The sequence below is a fragment of the Monodelphis domestica genome, chromosome 1 (assembly GCF_027887165.1).
Source record: "Monodelphis domestica isolate mMonDom1 chromosome 1, mMonDom1.pri, whole genome shotgun sequence".
NCBI classification, from domain to species: domain Eukaryota; kingdom Metazoa; phylum Chordata; class Mammalia; order Didelphimorphia; family Didelphidae; genus Monodelphis; species Monodelphis domestica.
Genome location: NC_077227.1, coordinates 346,959,053 through 346,982,890, shown reverse-complemented (window position 1 = coordinate 346,982,890; position 23,838 = coordinate 346,959,053). Strand labels below are relative to the sequence as shown.

Here is a 23,838-nt window from a genome sequence, read left to right as displayed (position 1 = left end):
TGCTGTTGGCAGAAATTGTTATTTTGGTGTGTGTGTGAGATACCTCATTAGTTTAAATCAGTGGTCTGCTTTATGACACATCCAATTCTGGGGAGCTCCATTAGACAGAATTTTTCTTTATGAGCCAAACATAAAGGCATCTAGATTGATCTTAGTGACTGTCATTTCATTGTCTCTTCTCTGGACCCTGAGAGTTGTAGTGTTTTATGTTGTGAGGATTCTGATTTGCATTCAAGTTAATTTGGTAACTATGAAAAGTTCTCAACATCAAGAGTTCCCCCTTTTTGGTTCTATGAGGGCATCAAATAGTAAATCGTAAGTGAAAGGTGAAAATTTCTTGCCAAAATATCTTTTGTTATCATAAAGGAAGTGTTCCCTCTTCTTAGAGCAGAAGAAAATATCTTCAATAAACTGGCTTTTACTTTGACCTGGATGATATCATTGATGCAAGAGTTTCTTTCATTCAAAGTGTTTTACAGTGTTAGATCATTTTAGAACTATGAGTGTCCTTATAGGTAATCTCGTTCAATACTCATTTTAAAGAAGAGAATTAAAACACACAGATTGTGACTTGTTAATCTAGTAATTAAGAAGGTAGAGCTAAAATTTGATTGTAGGTATTCTGATCCCAGATCCAGTGCCCTTTATAGTTACAATTTAAAAAATCATTCACTTGTTTTCCTTTTTTGTATTTTAAAGAGATGGGCCTCTTTATTTTAAATATTTTATTTTTCCAATTATCCATAATAACAATTTTCGACATGTTTTCTGAAATCATAAGATCCAAATTTCTCTTTCCCTTTCTTTCTTCTTCCCTCCTTCAGATGGTAAGCAATTTGATCTGGGTTATACATGTATGATCATATGAAACATTTTCATAATGGTCATTGTAAGGGAATACTCAGATTAAACCAAAACCTCAAAACCCCCCCATAAAATAAAGTGAAAAATAGTATACTTTTATCTACATTCAGATTCCAACCTTTCTTTCTTTGGAGGTAGGTAGCATTCTTTTTTTTTTTTAAACCCTTACCTTCCATCTTGGAATCAATACTGGGTATTGGTTCCAAGGCAGAAGAGTGGTAAGGGCTAGGCAGTGGGGGTCAAGTGACTTGCCCAGGGTCACACAGTTGGGAAGTGTCTGAGGCCAGATTTGAATTTAGGACTTCCCCTCTCTAGGTCTGACTCTCAATCCACAGAACCCAGCAGCCCCTAGTAGGTAGCATTCTTCATCATAAGTCCTTCAGAATTGTTCAAGATCATTGTATTCCTGATAATAGCTATCTTTGAAAATTGATCATCTTATAATATTGCTGTTACTGTGTACAGTATTCTCCTAGTTCTGCTTACTTAAGATAGGCCTCTTTAACAGAATTTTTGACAGATCTTTTCCCAGCCATAGATCATTGGTTATTTTAGATCTAGGTGATACTTTAGATCAGAAAGAACCCTGAACCAAGAGTCAGAAGATTTTATTTCAAGTCCCCACTCCACTCATACTAGCCGTTTGGCTTTGGCAAGCATTTAAACTAGTTTCCTTTTTTTTTTTAACCCTTTAGCCTATGAATCATTACTGTGAGTTTATTCCAAGATAGAAGAATGGTAAGGACTAGGCAGTGGCAGTTAAATGCCTTGTCCAGGGTCACATAGCTAGAAAGTTTTCTGAGGCCATTTTTGAATCCAGGACCTCCTGTCTCTAGGCCTCTCACCTTGACCACTGAGCCACCTAGTTGCCCACAAATTAGTTTCTTAATTAAATTCATCAAAGATTTATTGCTTTGATATGTTTTTGGGGAAATACAAAGTTTAGATAAGTCAGTCCCTATCCTTAGAATGAGGGGGATGAGACAGATAACCAAAATATGAACATAAATATGATTGCACTAGAGGTGCAAAATGGTGTCACTGAGAGCTAAGGGGAAAGACTGATGGGGCAGAATCATGGAAGGCTTTATAGAACAGATGGCATTTGAATTGAACTTTAAAAAATGAGTAGGAAGTTAATAGGTTAAAACATGACCAGGAAATATATTGCAGGTCCAATGAACAGTGTGAATAAAACCTTGGAGGCAGAAGAATTTTGGGGTATATTCTTCCAATTTAACTCAAGTCTATTCTGAATGAAAGTTACATTTGAAAAGGTAGGTAAGTTGTCTTCAAATTGTGGAGAGCTTTGAATACTAGACAGAAAATTGAACTTTGTAAATTAGACAATAGATAGTGATTGTAGATTTTTGAGGGGAGGAGTAATATGACCAAATGATAAGGAAAATTATTCTGGTAAGGGTATAAAAAATAGACTGAAAATGATACTGGCAAGATCTGTTAGGAGACTTTTGCAGTAGACCAGGTAACATGAAGGTCCATCTTAGCTTGGGGACAGGAAGAATAGAAGATGAGATGGATGCTAGAGATTTTTGTAGATGCATACTCAGTATTTAGTAACTAATTTTATATAATAGGTGACCTGAAAGAAATCAGAATCCCAAAGTAAGGACTAGGGTGACATTATCTGACAAATAGTTAAATCAGAAAGAAGATCAAATTTAGGGGGGAAGTTAATAGGTTAGATTCTGGGCATGTTGAATTTGAAAAGCTGGTGAAACAGAAGATTGTATATGAAACTGAATTTCTTACCTGTAGATAGTTTCTTTTTTAAAAAGTATATACTAAATTCAACATAGTAGTACCAATACTACCCTGCTTGTCTTTGTCCACTTTCCATATTTCCTATAGTTTTCTTAAAAAGGAATTTTTTCTGGCCACTGAACAGAGCAGTTATGAAGATTTAAAAAAAATTATTTTATTTTATTTTTTTGAAAAATTTATTTAGTCAATTTAGAACTATTCCTTGGTTACAAGAATCATATTCTTTCCCTCCCTCCCCTCCCCGCACCCCTTCCTGTAGCTGATGTGCAATTCCATTGGGTTTTTTAATTTTAATTTTATTTTTTTTTTGGAAAATTTTATTTAGTCAATTTAGAACATTATTCCTTGGTTACAAGAATGAATATTTTTTTAAAGTACTACTCCATTTCTTATTTGCTCTGAATGATGATAATAACTAGCATTAATATAGTGATTTACAGGTTTTGTAAAGTGATTTACCTTATCTCACTTCATCCTTGACAACAGACCTGTGAAGTAGGTGCTATTATTAACCTCATTTTACAGAAAAAGAAACAAAGGCTAAGAGAGATTAGGTGATTTTCTCAGGTTCCCATGGGTTTTAAGTCTAGGGCAGGATTCAAGTTTAGCTCTTCCCTCCACAAGGCTACCTAACTGTTTAGGATGAATAGATGATATTACTTCCATATATCCTAGAGTTCATCTTGTTTTTGTCTCTTTTAAAGGAGAGACCTACCATTTCTATTCCACTTATGAATAATCTCATTTTTTCTTTCTTTACCTCATTGTAATTGTTAGTATTATTTAGTATAAAATCTAAACTGATTTCTTTGGATGCCAAACTGATAAAGAGAAGTAGCATTTGATGACTGTTTTTATCAGTCTCTTCCTTGAGCTTTGATTTCCACATTACCAGTTGCCTATTAGATATTTTAAATTGGATGTTTCTTAGATATTTCCAGATCAGTGTCTCCTTTGACAGATCCTCCATCAAACAGGTGTCTGCACTTTTCCTCTCCATAAATTTTTCTTTACTCTCATAACCTTTTTATGCCTTTAAGTGACTCCAAAGCTGCTTAAGGGAGACAGGAACCATTCAAATCTCAGGGTTGTTGCCTTTTAGGGAAAACTAATCCCTTGGGGGTAGAGGGCAACTTTTATAGGTACTAGTCCTCTTACATACAGCAAACCTTCCCATCTCCCAGACCTCCCCATTTCTGTGGAAGTCATCAGCATCCTTCAGGTTCATAACTCTGGCATTGTCACTCATTCTTCCATACCCTTTCTCACCCCACATACATTAAAGTATTTCTCATACAATTACTACCTTAGTTCAAATCTTCCTCCCCTCGCACCTACCTTATTGTGGTAGCCTCCTAGTTCCTCTACTTTAAGTGTTTTTATACTTCATTTCATCCTACACCCTGCTGCCAATGACTTTTTTTTAAGTGCTGAACTGCCCATGCCCCTTCTCTTTTTAGTCAACACTGTTGGCTCCTTATTGCCTTTTTATTTTTAAAAACTTTTGCCTTCTTTCTTAGTATCAATTCTAAGACAGAAGAGCATAAAGGTTTCAGCAATTGAGGTTAAGTGACTTGCCCAGGGTCACACAGCTAGGAAGTGTCCGAGACCAGATTTGAACCAGGTCCTCCCAACTCCAGGCTTGGTGCTTTATCTTTTGTGCTACTTAGCTGCCCTGTCTGTTGTTTCCTTTACAATCAAATTATAAACTCTTCTGGTGTCAGCCCAACTTTCCAGCCACATTGGACGTTATACTCCCTCCCATATTATGTGATCCAGTCAAATTGGCCTTCTCTTTGCTTCACATAAAATCTGTTTCTGTTTTTGAAAGGAACGAAAAGGAACTGCTAAAGTCGACTTTTTGAAGAAGATTGAAAGAGAAATCCAACAGAAATGGGATTCTGAGAAAGTATTTGAAGCCAATGCATCTGATTCTGGGAGCCTGACCAGGTAATGAATTCTGATAGAACTGCAAATAATGTTTCTCAAACCAATGCACTTATTGTCTTATAAGCCTTTCTCTGGGAGAAATGGAAGTTGAAAAATGTCAGTAATGCTTGTGATGAGATCTCTTTATTGCACAATAATGAGTAAGTTGTGACCATATGAGCTCTTTAGCTATATGACAACAGAACGTTTAACAGAAGAACTTAGGACCACCCCCCTCCCTCCAAACACACACAAAGAGTCTTTTCACTAATGTTTTGTCTGACTTGGCCTGGCAAAAATGAAATAATTTTAAAGATGGAATCAAATTGTATAATAGTTTTCTACAGAAACCCAAAATATGAATTGGAGATGACTTGTCTTTGAACTTAAACACATTTCCTAAATGAAAATTATTTTTTAGGAGAAAGAGATTTTCTCTCATGTCATTCTGTGTATAATTGCATAGCATAACAGATTAAAATATCTTATATTTAGGTAGTCCAGTATAAAGGATAGAATGCTGGATTTGGAACTAGAAAGACGACTTCAAAGCCTATCTCTGAAGTATAAGGCCCTGGGTCTCAGGCAGTTCAAACAATAAATCATAAATGGATTGTCATCTCATGTTCTTAAATCACAAATCTTTTTTGCATTGGGTTTTGTTTTGGTACAGAGCTGTGATTTCTTCAGTGTAGGGAACTCCCACTGGGGAAACTTTTTTCATTAATACTGATGGGCAACTTCTTTGTTATTTAATAGTCTTAGAGAGTTACTTGAGGCATTGAGACATTAAATGACTTTTCTAATGACAATAATATGTGCCAAAGGCAGAATTTGAACCTTACTGACTATAAGACTGGCCTACTATCATATCATACAACTACTTATTTATTCTGTTGGACAAGACTAGACAATCTGTAGTATGTGGTTAGATCTAGAATTTTGGATAGCTCTCTGGTAGTCTGAAGTAATCATAAGCTATTGTTGATTATCTCTATTACTCTCTTTTTGCCCCACCCTTCTCCAAATATATCTCTCTATATATTCATTTCTATATTATATACATATATATATTATTGAGAGAAAGTGTGTGTGAAGCATTTTGCCTTGGTTTATGCATATTTTGTGAAACCTCATTTAATTATCAATACAATAATTTATCTGGAATTCTTATTATATTCAAAGATTATTCGTGCATTTTGAAGTTTACTTACTTTGTTAAAATGTTTTGACTTCTATTAAGCTAAACTTGATAAGAAGATATTTCCTTTATTCCAACCTGGAATGTATTATTTAATTTTAAAATCAAAAGTAAAATTCTTTCTAGAGAACTGTTTTCCCCTTGTAATCTTAATTTACTATCCTTGGATTAAGCAAGAATTTAATTAATTTATTTATTTTTACCAATCACATGTAATAACAAATTTTCACATAAGTTTTCCAAAGTTATATAATCCAAATTGTCTCTCTTCCTCCTTCTCTCCCCCCTCCCAGAGCTGGCAAGCAATTCAATCTGGGTTATACATGCATTATAATTGATAATTTTAGCTAAATTTATGAAATATCAATCTCTTCCTTTCAATATAAAGTGAATTTAAAAGCTAATTTTTTTCCCTTCTGTGTTTTTTTTTCCATCTTTATAGCAAAGACAAGTATTTTGTAACTTTCCCCTATCCCTACATGAATGGACGTCTTCATTTGGGTCATACATTTTCATTATCTAAATGTGAGGTAAGTGTACACCTATCTTTGAATGTCAACAATCTTTTTTCCTTTCATTCTTTTTATTAGCCACTAGGAAGGAAATGGTATCTGGGCAAATTTATTTCCATGGAGGGAGAACTAGAATCAAACTATGTAAAGTAAGTTGCAAATATTAAAACACAATATAAATGTCATTATTATTAGAACTGTTTCATTTTAAATATCTTTGTCCTATTTGTTTTTTTTTTCTTTTTTTAAAATTTTATTTGGTCAATTTCAAACATTATTCCTTAGTTACAAAAATCATATTCTATTCCTCCCTCCCCTCCCCCTCCCCTCTCATAGCTGATGTGCAATTTCACTGGATATTACATGTGTCCTTGATCAGAACCCTTTTCCATGTTGTTGGTGTTTGCACTAGGATGTTCATTTAGAGTCTACCTCCCCAGCCATATCCCCTCGACCCATCTTTGTCCTACTTGTAAAGTGTAACCGTGAAAATATGGTTTTCAAGACTGAATTGCCAAAACTATAAAGATAATTTTAGTGTCTTGATTTTATATTAAAAATAAGTGGTTGCCATGGGAAAATTCCCAAATATGAAAAAAATACTCAAGTCAGCTGGGTTTTATGGAGATTTTAATTAATACAAATGAAGGAATTTAAGGGAAAGGAGAGAGAGTAAGAGGAAATAATAGGAAGGGCCTAGGCCAAATGGCTAGTCCTGAGCCTTAAAAAGAGACTAGTCAGTCTTTTATCACTCACCACAAGATTTGTCCCAAGCAAAACTCCAGTCCTTCACTGAATTCCTCAACTCATGAACTGAGTTCAGAGACCCAGCTCTTCCAACTAACTCCAAACTCCAACAACCATAATGAACTCCAACTAAGTTCAGAGAGCCAGCTCCTCCAAACTAACTTCAACCTCCACAGTGAACTCTCAAACTGAACTATGAACTCCAACTCCCTCAAATTCAATAAGTCCCTTCCCTTTAAAGAAATTTTCTCGTGTCACCTCCCCTAAATTTTCACATCTACTAATGACAGTAGACGCTTTTTCCCAGGACTGCCCATTCTTAGTTCTCACTACTCTTTAGTTCTCACCTTCTCTGGGTAGACTAAAACTTCACACCTCTTGTTAAGCTTGTCTTTTGTAAGTTGCTTGACCTTTTAGAGATTAATTTAACCTTTATAGGTACTTAGCACCCTTTTGTATTAGATCTAATAATAGACCTAGCTTAAGGTTCTAGCTTCACTATAAATATGAGTTGGGGACTTTTTCATTGTTCCATCAGGAATTAGTAAATTTATCTTGCCCTAAGGCACTGTCTGAGTAGGGTGGAGTAATTTTAAAAGTTCTCACATTGTTACAATAGGGGAATTTGCTTAAACGAATCTTCTAAGGTTCAGTTTGAGCAGTTTTAAGATTCACAAAAGGAAATTTATAATCCTTGTTATTTGTTTGACTGTGTTTTCAGGTTTTATGTTCTTTGTGAACATATAGAAAGAAAAAAAACCATTATTGAAATGTACTTGGTTTTGATAATTTTATAGAATCTAGACATTTACAAAAAAGTCATAAGGATGCAGCACAGGTATTCTTATGGAGGATTTACCTTTTTGCATATGTTTATGGACTATAATTTGTTCTTTTTTATAGTTTGCAGTAGGATATCAGAGGCTAAAAGGAAAGAGCTGCTTGTTTCCCTTTGGTCTACACTGTACTGGAATGCCAATTAAGGTAAGATTATATATGGAATTGGATTGGGCTCTTGTGAACTTAGAGTGAAAAATGACAATCTAGTTAAATAAAAAGTGACATTTTTAAGAATTATAAAATTGATTTGAATTTGTTAGTCTTTGAAAGTCTTTCCAGAGCAGCTCCTTGGCTCAGAGGATAGAGAATGAGGCTTGGAGTCAGGAGGACCTGGGTTCAAATTTAGCCTTCGTGACTCTGGGCAAGTCACTTAATCTCAATTGTCTAGCCCTTATTGTTTTTTTGTCTTGGAACTGATAATTAGTATCACTTAAAAAAAAAAAGAAACCCTTACTTTCAGTCTTAAAATCAATGCTGTGTATTCATTCTAAGGCAGAAGTGTGGTAAGGGCTAGGCAACGGGGGTCAAGTGACTTGCCCAGGGTTACACAGCTAGGAAGCATCTGAGGCCAGATTTGAATCCAGGACCTCCCGTCTTTGCGCCTGGCTCTCAATCCACGGAGCCACCCAGCTGTCCCTAATTAGTATCACTTCTAAGACATAAGGTAAGGGTAGTTTTTTTTTTTTTAAGGTAAGGGTTTTGAAAAGGTTAGAAAGTAAGTTACTCTATTCTTTAATAAGCAGAATTCCATATATGCTATGTGATTTGCAAATAATTTTTATACCTTTTGATATAAAATGCCAGTGACGTTTGTACATCATCACTATTGGTCTTAGGTCTGTTTTAGAATTCGGTAATAATTAAAATAACATTAGAAGAAAGTATATCATAATCTTTAGGTAAGCCAAGTCACATGTCTACATGAAATGTGTCTTTCACAATACAATGGAAATCGGAATTAGAGGAAAAAATCTAGGCTGGAAGAGACCTCAGAGGGCATCTAATACACTCCTTATGCCAATACCTTCCATTTGTAGAAGAAACATGGCCAGGTTGGTATATTGTCTTGTCTCAGAACAAAGTCAGTGGCTGTTTGGAATTAGAAATCACCATTCTTCACTTTAAGGATCTGTGATTTTGTTGGCGTGGGTACTGTCTTTGTGCTACAAATCACAATCCATTTAAGCTCCCTAGGTGATCTTGATAATGCTTTTGAGGATCCCAGGACACTTCCACAATAGGATGAAGCATCACAGGAGAACTAGAGGGGAGGCTAGTCCATCTCAATGTAAATAATCCTAGTGTTACTAAACTTTGGTTACATTAGAAAATGTATTCCTTTTAAGATTTTAAATAAGAAATAATTACTAAGGAGTCAGGATTTTAGGGCATAAAAGTTAGGAAATTTGATGTTATTTAGGTGTATCAAATTTAGTGCCCTTCACTTAAATTATATGATAATATTTGAACCATTTAAGTGTACACAGATTTAGTGCAAAAGACTCAAAAATGAATGTCCTAGAATGAAAATGGGCATAAAAGCAACATGAATCTGAATTACTTTTCTCCTGAATTTTGAAGTTCAATGTCATTTGTTTTGAGGCATGTGCTGATAAGTTGAAAAGAGAAATAGAGTTGTATGGTTGCCCTCCTGATTTCCCAGATGAGGAAGAAGAAGAAGAGGACATTACTGCAAAGAAAGAAGAGATCATCATCAAGGATAAGGCAAAAGGAAAAAAGGTACAGTTGGGTCTCCAGTTTTGCTGTATTCACTGCATTAATATGAGTAGCATGTTAGTTTATATTTCCAAGATAGAAATAGCTAATTGCTTTACTTTATACAGCATTTAAACTTTCATGAACTAATGCAGAGTGAAATAAATAGAACCAGGAAAAAATTGTACACAGTAACAGCAATATTGTACGATGATCAATTGTGAAAGATTTTTCTGAAGGTCTTATGACAAAGCATCTTATGACAAACCATCTCCAGAGAAAGAACTGTTGAAATAGAAATGCAGATGAAAGCATATGATTTTTCACTTGTATATTTGGGTATATGTTGTGGGGTTTTATAAGATGTCACAAAAATGAACAAAATAGAAATATGTTTTGCATGATAATTCATGTATAACTCAGATTGACTTGCTTGCCAGCTCGGGGAGGGAAGGAAGGAGGGTTACAGTTTGGATCACATAACTTTAGAAAATGTATCTCGAAATTTATTATTACATGTAATTGTTATTACATTGTAATTAATGTAAAATTAAATTAAAAGTATACTGCACTTTAAGATTTATAGAACAAGTCCCATATATCATCTCAATTGATTAAATGTACATTGAGTCTGACTGTTTTCCTTCTAATTTAAATTCTTTTTTTAAAATTAAGTTTATTTATTTAATTAATTTAGAATATTTTTCCATGGCTACATGATTAATGTTCTTTCCCTCCCTTCCTCCTAAACCCTTTCCAAAGCCAACTCACAATTCCACTGGGTTGTACATGTATCATTGATCAAGACGTATTTCCATATTATAAATACTTGCACTAGGGCGATCATTTAGAGTCTACATCCCCAATCATATCTCCATCGAACCACATGATCAAGCGATTGTTTTTCTTCTGCCTTTCTAATCCCATAGTTCTTTTTCTGGATGTGGATAGTGTTCTTTCTCATAAGTCTCTTAGAATTGTTCTGGATAATTTCATTGCTGCTAGTAGAGACGTCTATTACGTTTGATTGTGCCACAGTGTATCAGTCTCTGTACAATGTTCTCCTGGTTCTGCTCCTTTCACTCTGCATCAGTTCCTGGAGGTCATTCCAGTTCACATGAAATTCCTCCAGTTCATTATTCCTTTGAGCACAATAGTATTCCATCACCAACATATACCACAATTTGTTTAGCCATCCTTCAATTGAAGGGCATCCCCTCATTTTCCAATTTTTTTGCCACCACAAAGAGCACAGCTATGAATATTCTTCTTGTACATGTCTTTTTCCTCATTATCTCTTTGGGGGTATAAACTCAGAAGTGCTATGGCTGGATCAAAGAGCAGACAGTTTTTTAATGCCCTTTGGGCATAGTTCCAAATTGCCCCCCAGAATGGTTGGATCAATTCACAACTCCACCAGCATTGTATTAGTGTCACAACTTTGCCTCATCCCTTCCAGCATTCATTACTTTCTTTTGCTGTCATGTTAGCCAATTTGCTATGGGTGAGGTGATAACTCAGAGTTGTTTTGTTATTAATTTCTCTGATTATAAGAGATTTAGAACACTTTTTCATGTGCTTATTGCTAGTTTTGATTTCTTTGACTGAAAATTGCCTATTCATGTCCTTTGCTCATTTATCAATTGGGGAATGACTTCATTTTTTGTACAATTGATTTAGCTCCTTATAAATTTGAGTAATTAGACCTTTGTCAGACGTTTTTGTTATAAAGATTTTTTCCCCATTTTATTGCTTCCCTTCTAATTTTGGTTTCATTGGTTTTGTTTGTACAAATACTTTTTAATTTAATGTAATCAAAATTAGTCATTTTACATTTTGTAATATTCTCTCTCTCTTAGCCATAGCACCGCTGGGTTTTGTAAAAATGGAGATTTGAACCCCAGACTTCAATCCCCAGAAGTCCTTGGTACTTCCCAAAATTCCCCATAATATCATGAGAGTCCTCACCTGGTCTGAGAACAAAATGGGTATTTAAACTGACTGTACCGCCTACTTGCTCTCTCTGCTTCTGCTTCTAAGCTCTCGCGCCTCTCTACCAGGCAGGCCAAATGTAGTGAGTAGGTTACACGTGCTTTTCTTATTTTGTATTTCTTTATTTCTTAATTATAATAATTATAATAAACCTCATAAAATATAATACTTTTAGTAGAGAAACTAATTTAACTCTTACAGTTAATGGCGACCAAATGGGAAAAACTCTCAATTAAAAAAAAAAAGATAGCCTAGATAATGATTTCTAAGCCACGTTTGTCCAAGGCTTTTTAGCAAAGCCTCTTGACTCATCTCGCTCCTGCCTGCGCGCTCTTGCAATCCGGACCCAGATTGTGCTTACCTGGTCTCGGCTCCCAGATTCCCACCCCGGCTCCAGGCTCCTGCTCCTGGCCTCTCTCTTGCTCACCTTGTCCCAACCCCCTGCAACTCTGTCCTCCGAGCAGATTGCTCATTGCCCCAGGCCCAGGACTCACTTCCACAAGCTGGTAAAAATGGGGGTGTTTTTTTCTTTAGGCTACAATTAGCCTCCACGTGGACTTAGGGCAGGAGATCACAGTGGGGGAGAAAGAGGAGAAGGAAGAGATTTTTCAAAACAGGAAGTTACCAGCATGACAGCTTTAAAAGGATATCTTTTGACTGCTTTGATCCTTTTATTTATATCACCTGAGAGTCAGGGGAAAAATTCAACTCCCTGCAATTCTTTGGCAAAATTTGAGATTCCAAACACCCACCCTCAATATGGGAAGGCAGCACAACGCCTCAGTGGATTGAGAGCCAGGCCTAGAGACCGGAGGTCATTGGTTGAAATCTGGCCTCAGACACTTCCTGGCGGTGTGGCCCTGGGCAAGTCACTTAACCCCCATTGCCTACCCCTTACCACTCTTCTGCCTTCTGACAATAGGCATCTAAATGGATAATTAAAAAAAAACCCCAAGAGGCTGGAGGTTACATTTTTAAAACATTTCAGACACTAATGTTTTATAAAAATTTGTATTCTATTGCATTTTACTGATTGTTTTGTTTAAGATTTAACTTTGTGGTTTAAGTTCATATATTAATGCATTCAATACTATTCTGTCATACTGAATCATTTTAATATACTGGGTTTTACATACTGTTAAATTCTGTTGCTTTTCCCCTATAACCATACTGAACAAACATTATTGAATAGTGTGAATCTTAAAATTTCTCAGACTTGTGAATCTTAAAAATTCTTAGACTCTACCTTAGAACATTTGGTTAGGACCATTCCCCATTTTTAAACAATGGAGATACTTAGTCAGGAATGTATGTGAGAACTTTACATTACTCCATCTATACTTAGGCATACTTTAGGGGAAGATAAAGTTGTAAACTCCTTACTGAACAATGAAAAGTACTTAAACCATACTTAAAGTAAAGCTAAAACCCTTAAGCTGGGTCTGTTTTTAGATCTAATACAAAAAGGTGCTAAGTACCTATGAAGGTCAAATTAATCACTAAAAGTTCAAGCAAGCTTAGCAAGAGGTGTGAGGTTTTAGTCTACCCAGAGAAGTTGAGAACTAAAGAAGATGTGAATTATGAATGGTCAGTCCTATGAAAACTTCTCCTGTGATTGGTAGATGTGAAAACTTAGGGGAGGTGACATAAGAGAAAATTCTCTTTAAAAAAGGAGATCAGAAGGCCCCTGAAAAGGTAATTCAGTTATGGAGCTGAATTGGAGGCTGGTGGGGTGGCTGAAAGGGAATTCAGCTTTGGTAGCTGAGTTGGAGCTCGGACTAGTTGGAGTAGCTGTCTCTGAACACTAGAATCTTGCTTGGAACAAATCTTGTGGTGAGTGGATTAAAGACTGACTGGTCTCTCTTAAAGCTCAGGCCTATTGGCCTAGGCCCCTTTCCTACTATTTCCTCTTACTCTCTCTCCCTTTCCTTAATTCCTTATTTGTATTAATTAAAATCTCCATGAGAACCCAGCTGATTTGGGTATTTCATATTTGGGAATCTTTCCCATGGTGACCACTTTATTTTTGATATAAAGTCAAGACACAAAAAATTATCTTTGCAGTTTTGGCAATTCAAAGTTTTGAAACCATATTTTCGCGGTCACAGTTTAAGGCAACCACTCTTTGTAACAGTAGGCCCATATAAAAACAGCTTTTCTATTTTTTGACTTTGTAAATTGTTACATAGAGGATAGATGGACTCCATCAGAACATTGCTACAATTGTATACCAACCTTTGGAAAATTTAATGAGCTAAATATTTCAAATTGATTTTAAGGTGTCTTTAGACATGATTTTTAGAATCTTTTTTAACAACCTCTGGTCATTTTGCCTGCCCCTAACAGGAAGTAAGGCCCATTTTAGTAGCTGAAGTGAAATACAATTATAACCCCCACCTCCCACATTTAGAAAAATGTGAACTGAAGCTGGGAAGTTAATCCCAGGGCATATAGTACCCATGGATGGCTCCCCAATAGAGGAGCACCTCTCATTTATAACTCTTTAGCTTTACTTCCACCAGAATGATATCTAGAATTCTTGATGATGTTCAAAATCCAAAATAAGTTTTACTTTGTTTAAATATGTTTACCAAGGTTGAAAGATTTGATACATTTGTAAAAATTGGGACAAATATACATCAGTTCATAGGCTTTTAAAAATGCCATATAGCAAATTATGTGAAATATGATAGTGGGTTTGTTATTGTAATTAACTGGACTATTGAGAATTTTGGGGATATTGATATCTACAGATTTGTGCTACCGTTCTTTATAAAAAAACAAAAACCTGTTACCTTGTAAAATTCATTTGCTTTCACTCACAGTGGATCATGGCCAGATATGAAGAGGAAATGGATCGCATTTTGATGAGAAAGCCTTGTATTCTGTATTTTCTTAGCTGACACAATGTGTCAATGATTATAAGCTACATTTTTATTTTTAAAACTCTTTTATTATATTTTTGTTGCATGTGCAATATACTATATCATTTTTTTTCTCTCCTTTTTATATTTGAAGCTCATGTCACCAGTATTAAGATTTTCTTTAACTTTTTTGATTTAGCAGTAATATAAATTTAAAATACATTTGCTATAATGTCAATGCATGTTCCAAAAGTTTGAGACTATGAAAATGATGCCACTAATTGTTTTAAAAAAATATGGGACTTTGCTTAATGAGTCTGCCTGATTCCAGGACAAGATAATACAGAAGAGCCATTTCACAGGGCCAAAGAAGCAAAGCTTAAACCTGAATTGTGCCAAAAGAGCACACAGGTCAACAAATAAACCAATCCAGGATGGATTGATGTACTTCTAATCCAATACAAAGGACTTGAACCTAGTGTGAAGACTCAAGGTTGCAATTAGGCCTTCCTTATATCCACACTCTTTGTGAAAATACTTACAGACAAATATCCCAAACTTGGCTCCTATCCTGGCTCCTATAATCTAGTTCCTTTTCTGTCTTTCATAATGTGGCAAACTTTCTGTAGTCCTGACTACTGACTGGGTAAATGCTTACTTGCTTATATCATTTTAATTGGGCCCTGATTCAAGGACCTGTTATAGATTTATTTTTCCTTTACTTAGAATTTTTACACATAAGACTGTCTATATTGATATATGATAGTCTATATTTTCATCCAGAAATTACCTTTTTTTTATTTGGATTTTTTTGATGTCTTTTTAATTTCTCTTGCCAATTGATTCATATACCTCATAACTCAGCCATGCATCCCTAAATGATCCCTGTGTTTTTCAATCACCATCTTCACGGGGGAATTTAAAAATATTATTATTTTAAATTGCAAAGTTTAAATTCCTTTTGAGAAGAATTTTAGGTTAAGAAACATGCTACCTCTCTGAATCCAGAAACTGAACTGTTTGGAGAAGACACTATGAAGATGCCTCCAGACCACAAGCTACACGAGAAGATCAAGAATGAACTTTGTGTGTGGTTGATTGAACATTTATTTGTATGTATACTTTAATGCCAAAGGGGACTTCCCCCTAACTGGCTTTTTGTCAATGAGTCTAGCAATTATTGGTTTTGTTCTTTTTTTTCTCTTATCCTCAAATTATTGTAATCTTTAAGTTGATCATATTTTCATGATCCTTTTGGGGAAGTTTTCCCAATAGGATCAAATGGTGAAATGTAAAAATGGAGATTTGAACCCCAGATTTCATTCCCTAGAAGTCCATGGCACTTCCTAGAATGCCCTATAATATCACAAGAGTCCTCACCTAGTCTGAGAACAAAATGGGTATTTAAACTGACTGTACCACCTACTTGCTCTCTCTGCTTCCGCTTCTAAGCTTGTGCGTCTCTACCAGGCAGGCCAAATGTAGTGAGTAGGTTACACGTGCTTTTCTTATTTTGTATTTCTTTATTTCTTAATTCTAATAATTATAATAAACCTCATAAAATATAATACTTTGTAGAGAAACGAATTCAACTATTATTTGGGGGTACAACAGCACCCCCAAAGAGATAATAAGGAAAAACACAAATACAAAAATATTTATAGCTGCGGTCTTTGTGGTGGCAAAAAATTGGAAAATGAGGGGATGCCTTTCAATTGGGGAATGGCTGAACAAATTGTAATGAACTGGAGGAATTCCATGGGAACTGGAACAACCTCCAGGAATTGATTCAGAGTGAGAGGAGCAGAACCAGGAAAACAATGTACACAGAGATTGATTCACTGTGGTACAATTGAATGTAATGGACTTCTCCATTAGTGGCAATGCAATGACCCTGAACAACTTGGAGGAACCTACGAGAAAAACCACTATCCACATCCAGAGGAAACACTGTGGGAGTAAAAACACCGAAGAAAAACAACTGCTTGAATACATGGGCTGTAGGGATATGGTTGGGGATGTAGACTCTAAATGAATATCCTAGTGCAAACAACAACATGGAAATAAGTTCTGATCAAGGACACAAGTAATACCCAATGAAATCACGAGTTGACTGTGGGAAGAGTGGGTGGAGGGGAGGGAGGGAAATGTGATTCTTGTAACCAAGGAATAATTTTCTAAATTGACTAACTAAACTTATTCAAATGGTAAAAAAAAAGAGATGGGAAGGGAGGGAGAAAGAGAGAATATGAAATTTGAAAAAATTAATGTTAAAAATTTTATTTTCATGTAGTTGAGGAGAAAAAAAAGCTAACCATCTCTTTAACAATTCATTCTGAAATACTCCCAGAAATAAAAATCAAACTCACCGGCAAAAAAAAAAATATATATATATATGTATATATATTCCCTCTTGCTTGGTCTTAAAATCTTTTCTCATAGCTCTGACGAGTAAACTATTCTATGTTCACGTAATTTACTTATAGTTTCCTTCTTTATATTTAAGGCATTCACCGATTGTAATTTAAGTTCTTTAAAAACTCAAATTCCCTCAATCCCAAGATATTTTTAAATTGGCTTCCTAATTAGGGTGCTTTGTAGGGATTTTTTTGGGTGATATTTGGTAAATACAAAAGTGGACTGGAGAGAGGGCTTCTGTGAATGATTCCTCATAATTAGAAAAAAGTCAGTGAGATTGGAGGGAGAACAGTAGATGTGGGTGCTCTGGGATTACAATTTATATCAGTCACTATTTCATTGTTGGTGATGAAATTCTTTGTTAGTTTCTCTGACTAATTATAATGCTTAATGCTATAAAAGTATCTTGAGCAGCAGAGTGCAACAGCCTAAACTAGTCTACCTTATAAATTTTTGTTCTGACATATCAATATCTTTTTTTGGGAGGGGAATTTTTAAAGTAAAAAATTAATAATTAACTTACTTAAATCACTATAATTCTGAAACATTGCAGTGATCTTGATTGTGGGCATGAACAGTTTATAATTTTTAGGTTTCTTATTTGGGCAGTACAAGATAAAGATGCATGTTTTTTGGAAATGTAACTTAAATTTTTTTCCCCATACTGTTTATTTAGCCATTCAGTAACTTGACATAGATTAGCTTATGATTATTCTCTGAACAACTGAAACTCCAAATATGATATGTAATTCCAATGACATTCGTAATCCCTCTGTAGGCATTTCATTAATGGCATGTGTCATTTCCTCCCTGCTAGACTATCACTTTCATGAATACGAGGTCTATGTTTTAATAATCTTAGATTCCCCATCAGTACCTAGAATGGCAATTTGCATATACTTGGTGCTCTTAAAATGGCCATTGAATAAATGGTGATTATTTTCTTGTTTAAGTACTTTGGAAAGAAAGTTTGAAAAAAAATCACCTCTCTTAAAAGTAAGACAGAATATTAGGAGATTAGAAAAGGTGGAAAAGGAGTTGGTAGATATATTTAGTTGGTCAGATGTCTACCTTCATTACCACAGAAACTGTTGAAATTCAGAATTGAGGGTAGCAGTTTGCTTATTAGCCATTAGGAAATATGAAGTAATAGTCTGACGACTGATATGTCTGAAGAGAAGACATTTGAGAAATGCTTCTGTTCTTTGTGGTGATGCTGATTTTGGTTGTTTCTTCTAGAGTAAAGCTGCTGCCAAGGCTGGGTCCTCTAAGTATCAGTGGGGAATTATGAAATCTCTGGGCTTGTCTGATGAAGAAATAGCAAATTTTTCTGAGGCTGAACATTGGCTTGATTATTTTCCACCACTGGCTATTCAGGATCTAAAGAGAATGGGCCTGAAGGTATTTGTTTCTCTCTGAATTTATAAGTGCTGCTTTCAGTAAAGAATATAAATATTACTGGTGGTATATAGTATTTGGGTCAACTGTTTATTTAGAAATTAGAAACAGAAAACTGTTTATTTAGATATTAATAAGCATGAACTCTTATTGTCAGAAGCTATGGAGCTAGATATCATAATTAACAATGGTAGAGTTCAATAAGGTAGAAAATAATGTATTATGTATATTTATGTGATTATAATAAAGAATGAATAAGATCACCTTCTCAAAGAATATAAAGAGGTCAGATTTGTACATTAGTCTTTTAGAAGCCACTTCTATGTAGAATTAACTTAATACTCAAATATATTAAAATATTTATGTCTTGATAGTTATTATGGAAATGTATAGATATGAATGGATATTGGAAATACTAAATTTCCATAGCTTTTTTGAAAATGTGGTATGAATTGTTTTTTCTTTATTAAAAAACAAGTATATTGTTAAGTAAGAAAATAAAATTTCAAGATCAGATGAAGTAGGTGCTATGGTGACAGATCCTTTATACCTTAATGTTCTTGGATTTTCTTTTTTCCTTATAGGTAGACTGGAGACGTTCTTTCATCACCACTGATGTTAATCCTTACTATGATTCCTTTGTTAAATGGCAATTTTTGACACTAAGAGAAAGAAACAAAATAAAGTTTGGAAAGCGGTGAGCATAGTGTTCATTATAATGATTTCTGTGACATTTAAAAATGAGTGTCACATGTATCTTGCTCAATAACAATACCCTGCATTTTTTCTATACCATTCTCCTTTCTAACTTTGTTTTCCCCTCCCCGTCCCCATCCCCATTCTCTGATTTTATTTTATTTTTTTGAAAATTTTATTTAATTAGTTAATTTAGAATATTTTTCCATGGTTACAAGATTCATATTCTTTCCCTCCCCTCCGCATTACCCCCTCCCATAGCCAACGCATAATTCCACTTGGTTTTAGAAGTGTTGTTGATCAAGACCTATTTCCATATTATTGATATTTGCACTAGGGTGATCGTTTAGAGCCTACATCCCCAATCATATCCCCACCGACCCATGTGATCAAGCAGTTGTTTTTCCTGTGTATCTACTCTCACAGTTCTTTTTCTGGATGTGGGTAGTGTTCTTTCTCCTAAGTCCCTCTGAATTATTCTGGATCATTGCATTGCTGCTGGTTCTCTTCTTTTAAAAAAATTATTATTATTTATTTAAACCTTACCTTCTGTCTTAGAATAAGTTCTAAGACAAAAAAGAGCAGTAGGGGTTAGGCAATCAGGGTTAAGCAACTTGCCTAGGATAACAGAGTTTGGAAGTGTCTGAGGCAAGATTTGAACCCAGGTCCTCCCAACTCCAGGCCTGGGGTTCTTATCTACTGTTCTGTATTTGTTGTCACGACCCCATTCTCTTCTACCCAATTCTGCTGTATATCTGTTTTGCCAGAGTTTTTGTTTTTCTTAGGTGCCTCATCTATTTCTGAATATTTCTGCTATTTGCTAGGAAGATGGTAAACTGCAGTGCTATTGAAAACCCCAGTTTTTAGGATCTTAACTAAAGGTTGTGATCAATATTGGCAGCAAGGAAAATGAACAAATTCATTATATTTTGGTATTTTTATTCCCAAAGTTAATTGAGATTTTTCTCTTGGCCTGTAACTGGTCCTTAAGTCCCCTGCATTTTCCTAACATGAAGTACCAGAAATTCCTGAATAGTTTCTCTGTTATTAACTTCTAAGATCTTTCAGAATTTTCTGCTTATAGATTGATTCTTGGATCTCAGTTCTGACTGAAAGTAGGAAAAAATTGCAAACTTTGTTTCTTTTACTGGAAAAAAGCAAATAGCTTACTTTTTCTGGGGTTTGGTTTCTTCATCTATAAAATGAAAGGTTGAACTAGCCGGTCCTTAAAATTAATTCTCTAATATTCATTAATGATAGTAGTAACTGCCATTTAAGTGATGATTTAAAGTTGACACAGATAGGTCATTATTATCCCCATTTTTCAGATGAGAAAGTTGAGGCCAAAAGGTTAAATGAATTTCTAAATGTTATATAACTAGTGTGTATGTGAGGCATTATTCAGATTCAGGTCTTCCTGATTCCAAATCCAAGAGTAAGTTCTGCTATCCAAATTCTGTGCTGAAGTGTGAAGGGAAATATGAAGCTCATTTTAATGCTCACAAAGTACTTGCAGAATGGACAGTTCTCAAATAGAGCCTTGAACTCTGGAGAAAAGATAAAAAAGAAAAGGAGGGGAAGGAGCAGTGAGAAGGGGACAAATGTGAATGGAGAAGAAATAATTTATATGTTGCAGAGAAACATAGAATGAGAGGAGCAAATCCAGGACTAGAAAGATGAAGAGGGTATCTAGGGAAGACACTGAAACAGGGGACAAAGATCAGGGAAATTCTAGAGCAGAGGACTTGGATTCAAATTCCAATTTGTTTTCTGGATAATCATAAGCAAGTCATAGAACTTCTTTGGGTATTGGTTTCTTCTTCTATAGAATGAGTTTAGACTAGGTGATCTCTAAGGCCCTTCTTAGTTTCTGAGTTCTTTGAGACTGTAAATGAAAATGAAAAATACAATTTATGAGTACCTTTAAATTTTTCAAGTCTTAGATTTTATCAAAGGAAGGCAGACTCATTAAGATTTTTCTAATTGTAGTTTTTCTGGTGAAAAGAGACCTTAATTTAGTGTTCATGACTAGACTTTTACACAAAGTAAAATTAATGAATGCCAGCTTTAGCTCAGTATTTGGCAGTTAAAAATATCCAGAATAAATCCTGACTTAAAATATAATTTGTCACTTTTATCCAACTGTATTTTTTTCTGCTACGTTTTTTTATAGGTATACAATTTACTCTCCAAAAGATGGACAACCTTGTATGGACCATGATAGACAAACTGGTGAGGTAATTATTTTGGGCGAAGAGTAGTTGTGAGCCTAATCACAAAGCTTTTCAAACAAAACAAAAACCTAAAACATGTGGATAGTGTTGGACCTTTATGTCCAAACATTTTTACTCTCCATATGGTAAAAGTGAGTTTGGGTCCATTCTAGTCTGGTAGGCTATTGGAATTAATTGCCCACGATTGTCACTGTGTCTCATTTAGAGAATGGTGGTTTGTAGAAAAGAGCAAGAAAGGTCTCATAAGGCAGATGACTAGTTGAAGTAGTGAGGGGACACTTTTTTTTTAATTTTAAATTTTATTTGGTCAATTTCAAACATTATTCCTTGGTTACAAAAATCATATTCTATTCCTCTCTCTCCTCCCCCCCCCCCCCCCGCCCTTCCCGCATCTGACACGCAATTCCACTGGGTATTATATGTGTCCTTGACCAGATCCCATTTCCATGCTGTTGATGTTTGCACTAGGATGTTCTTTTAGGGTCTATATCCCCAATCATATCACCCTTGACCCATGTAATCAAGCAGTGGGGACACTTTTTATAAACCCCTATTTTCTGTCTTAGACTCAATACTGGGTATTGGTTCTAAGGCAGAAAAGTGTTGGGCTGGGAAATTGGTGCTAAGTGACTTGCCAAGGGTCACATGTCTGTGAAGTATTGTGGACAGATTTGAACCCAGGACCTTCCATTTCTCTGCCTGGCTCTCTTTCCACTGAGTCACTTAGCTGTCCCTGAGAGGATACTCAATATTTATATTTTCTCTTTTGCTCATTTTCATAAGCAGTAATGCTTTATTTTCAGAGTCTCTGCAACCATTTAGGAAATATGAGTTCAAATAGCCTGACTATAGGACCTATCAATAGGAATATTCTTATTTTATAGATGAAGAAATTAAGCAAATACCTAAGGACATATACCAAATCATTTGCAGTTCTACTATATGAACATTTGATAAACATTTTTTGATGGTATCATTAAGTAATACTGCCTTTAATATTGGTAGCTTATTGATTTATAGGATAGTGTAGTGACTGATGGGAGAATAATTTTAAAAAATTCTTCAGTTCTGATGTAAATGCTAATATTCTTAAATGTGTGTGTATATATATATTTGCATACATACACACACATATATATGCTTACATTCACATTTAAACTGCCTTAATTTTTCAAATATATTCACAAAATAGAATGTTTATCTTATTCTATTCCTTCAAATATGATCAGCAGACTCCTTATTGTATCTTCATTAGAAGAATAAATTTTTCAAACTGTGCAAAGAATCCATTTGAGCCAGAGAGTCCTTCAGTCAACAAGCATCTGTCAAAGGCCTTCTTGCATGCCAAGAACTGTGCGAGGCTGTAATGGCTAAAATGAAAATGCCCTTATTGTGCTTAGATTCAGTTGGGAAAAACAACATGTACACATATATTAGGCCCTAAATCTATATAAAATAGAAAAGGAAATTGTTTTTTTGGAGAGAGGCAACAGTATCAGTTCGGTAGGGGGCGGAGGGGAATTAGGAATGGTTTCATGAAGGAGAATGGCACTTGACTGAAGTTTGAAGGCAACTGCAGATTCTTCCTGGAGCAGGTGAGGCTGGAGTACGTTCCAAGGATGTCATGGGATATATCTTATACAAAGCCTTCGAGGTGGGAGATGGAATATTGGGGATGAGGAGAGACCAGTGAGAAGACCAGTTTTCCTGTACGGGGCTGTGTGTGAAGTTAGCAATACATCATAAAGCCAGAAAGGTAGATTGGTACCAAATTATAAATGGCTTTAAATTCCAGGCAGAGGTTTGTCTCTGACCCTAGAAATTTACTTCTGGACTTTACTGAATAGGAAGTGATATGGGCAGATTTGTGCTTTAGGAATTTGGCAGTTGTGTGGAATGGAGAACTGAATTTACTAAAAATCTTCTGTTTTCCTATAATTCTTTTGTTCTTTTAGGGTGTTGGACCTCAAGAATATACATTAATAAAAATGAAAGTTATTGAGCCTTATCCCTCTAAACTAAGGTAGGTTCATGAAGAAGTAAATGTTTGTGTTTTTTTTCCTGAGTTATCCTAGAGGTTTTGATGAAATACTTAGAATGTTCTTTTTTTCTTTACAGTGGCCTGAAAGGGAAAAACATCTTTTTAGTAGCTGCTACTCTTAGACCTGAGACCATGTTTGGGCAGACTAACTGTTGGGTTCGTCCAGATATGAAGTACATTGGATTTGAGACTGCAAATGGTGATATTTTCATCTGTACTCAAAGAGCTGCTAGGAACATGTCTTACCAGGGTTTTACCAAGGACAATGGAGTGGTACCTGTTGTCAAGGAATTGATGGGAGAGGTGAATATAGGATCAGATCCTATCTAGTTCTATTTTAATTTGGAGGAAATGTCTAGGGTTAATATTTGTAATACTATACTATACATTCAGGCTCATTAAATATTTGTTGAATGAGGAATGGAAAAAAGATATCCTCAAGTGATTTAGAATTTACATTAGCTATTATGTCAATATTTGAATTATCTCAGCTGACATCATTGTTATAGATTCTATACTATAGAAGCTTGAATTTTCTTTTTAACATGAAAATTTATTTACTCTTGTCAATAGCATCATACAATTTTTATGGTTTTCTTTA

The 23,838-nt window shown here is 35.0% G+C and overlaps 1 protein-coding gene across 1 annotated transcript in view; it reads left to right on the top strand.

The window, feature by feature from the left end:
• LARS1 (leucyl-tRNA synthetase 1) overlaps window positions 1–23,838 on the top strand; it is a 72,251-nt gene that overhangs the window by 1,171 nt on the left and 47,242 nt on the right. Inside the window, exons 2-10 of the mRNA XM_056811439.1 lie at window positions 4,481–4,599; window positions 6,222–6,309; window positions 7,942–8,022; window positions 9,481–9,618; window positions 18,108–18,269; window positions 18,851–18,963; window positions 21,136–21,199; window positions 23,152–23,219; window positions 23,315–23,540. Of these exons, the coding sequence (XP_056667417.1) occupies window positions 4,481–4,599; window positions 6,222–6,309; window positions 7,942–8,022; window positions 9,481–9,618; window positions 18,108–18,269; window positions 18,851–18,963; window positions 21,136–21,199; window positions 23,152–23,219; window positions 23,315–23,540 (1,059 nt within the window). The remainder of the gene's footprint in view (window positions 1–4,480; window positions 4,600–6,221; window positions 6,310–7,941; window positions 8,023–9,480; window positions 9,619–18,107; window positions 18,270–18,850; window positions 18,964–21,135; window positions 21,200–23,151; window positions 23,220–23,314; window positions 23,541–23,838) is intronic.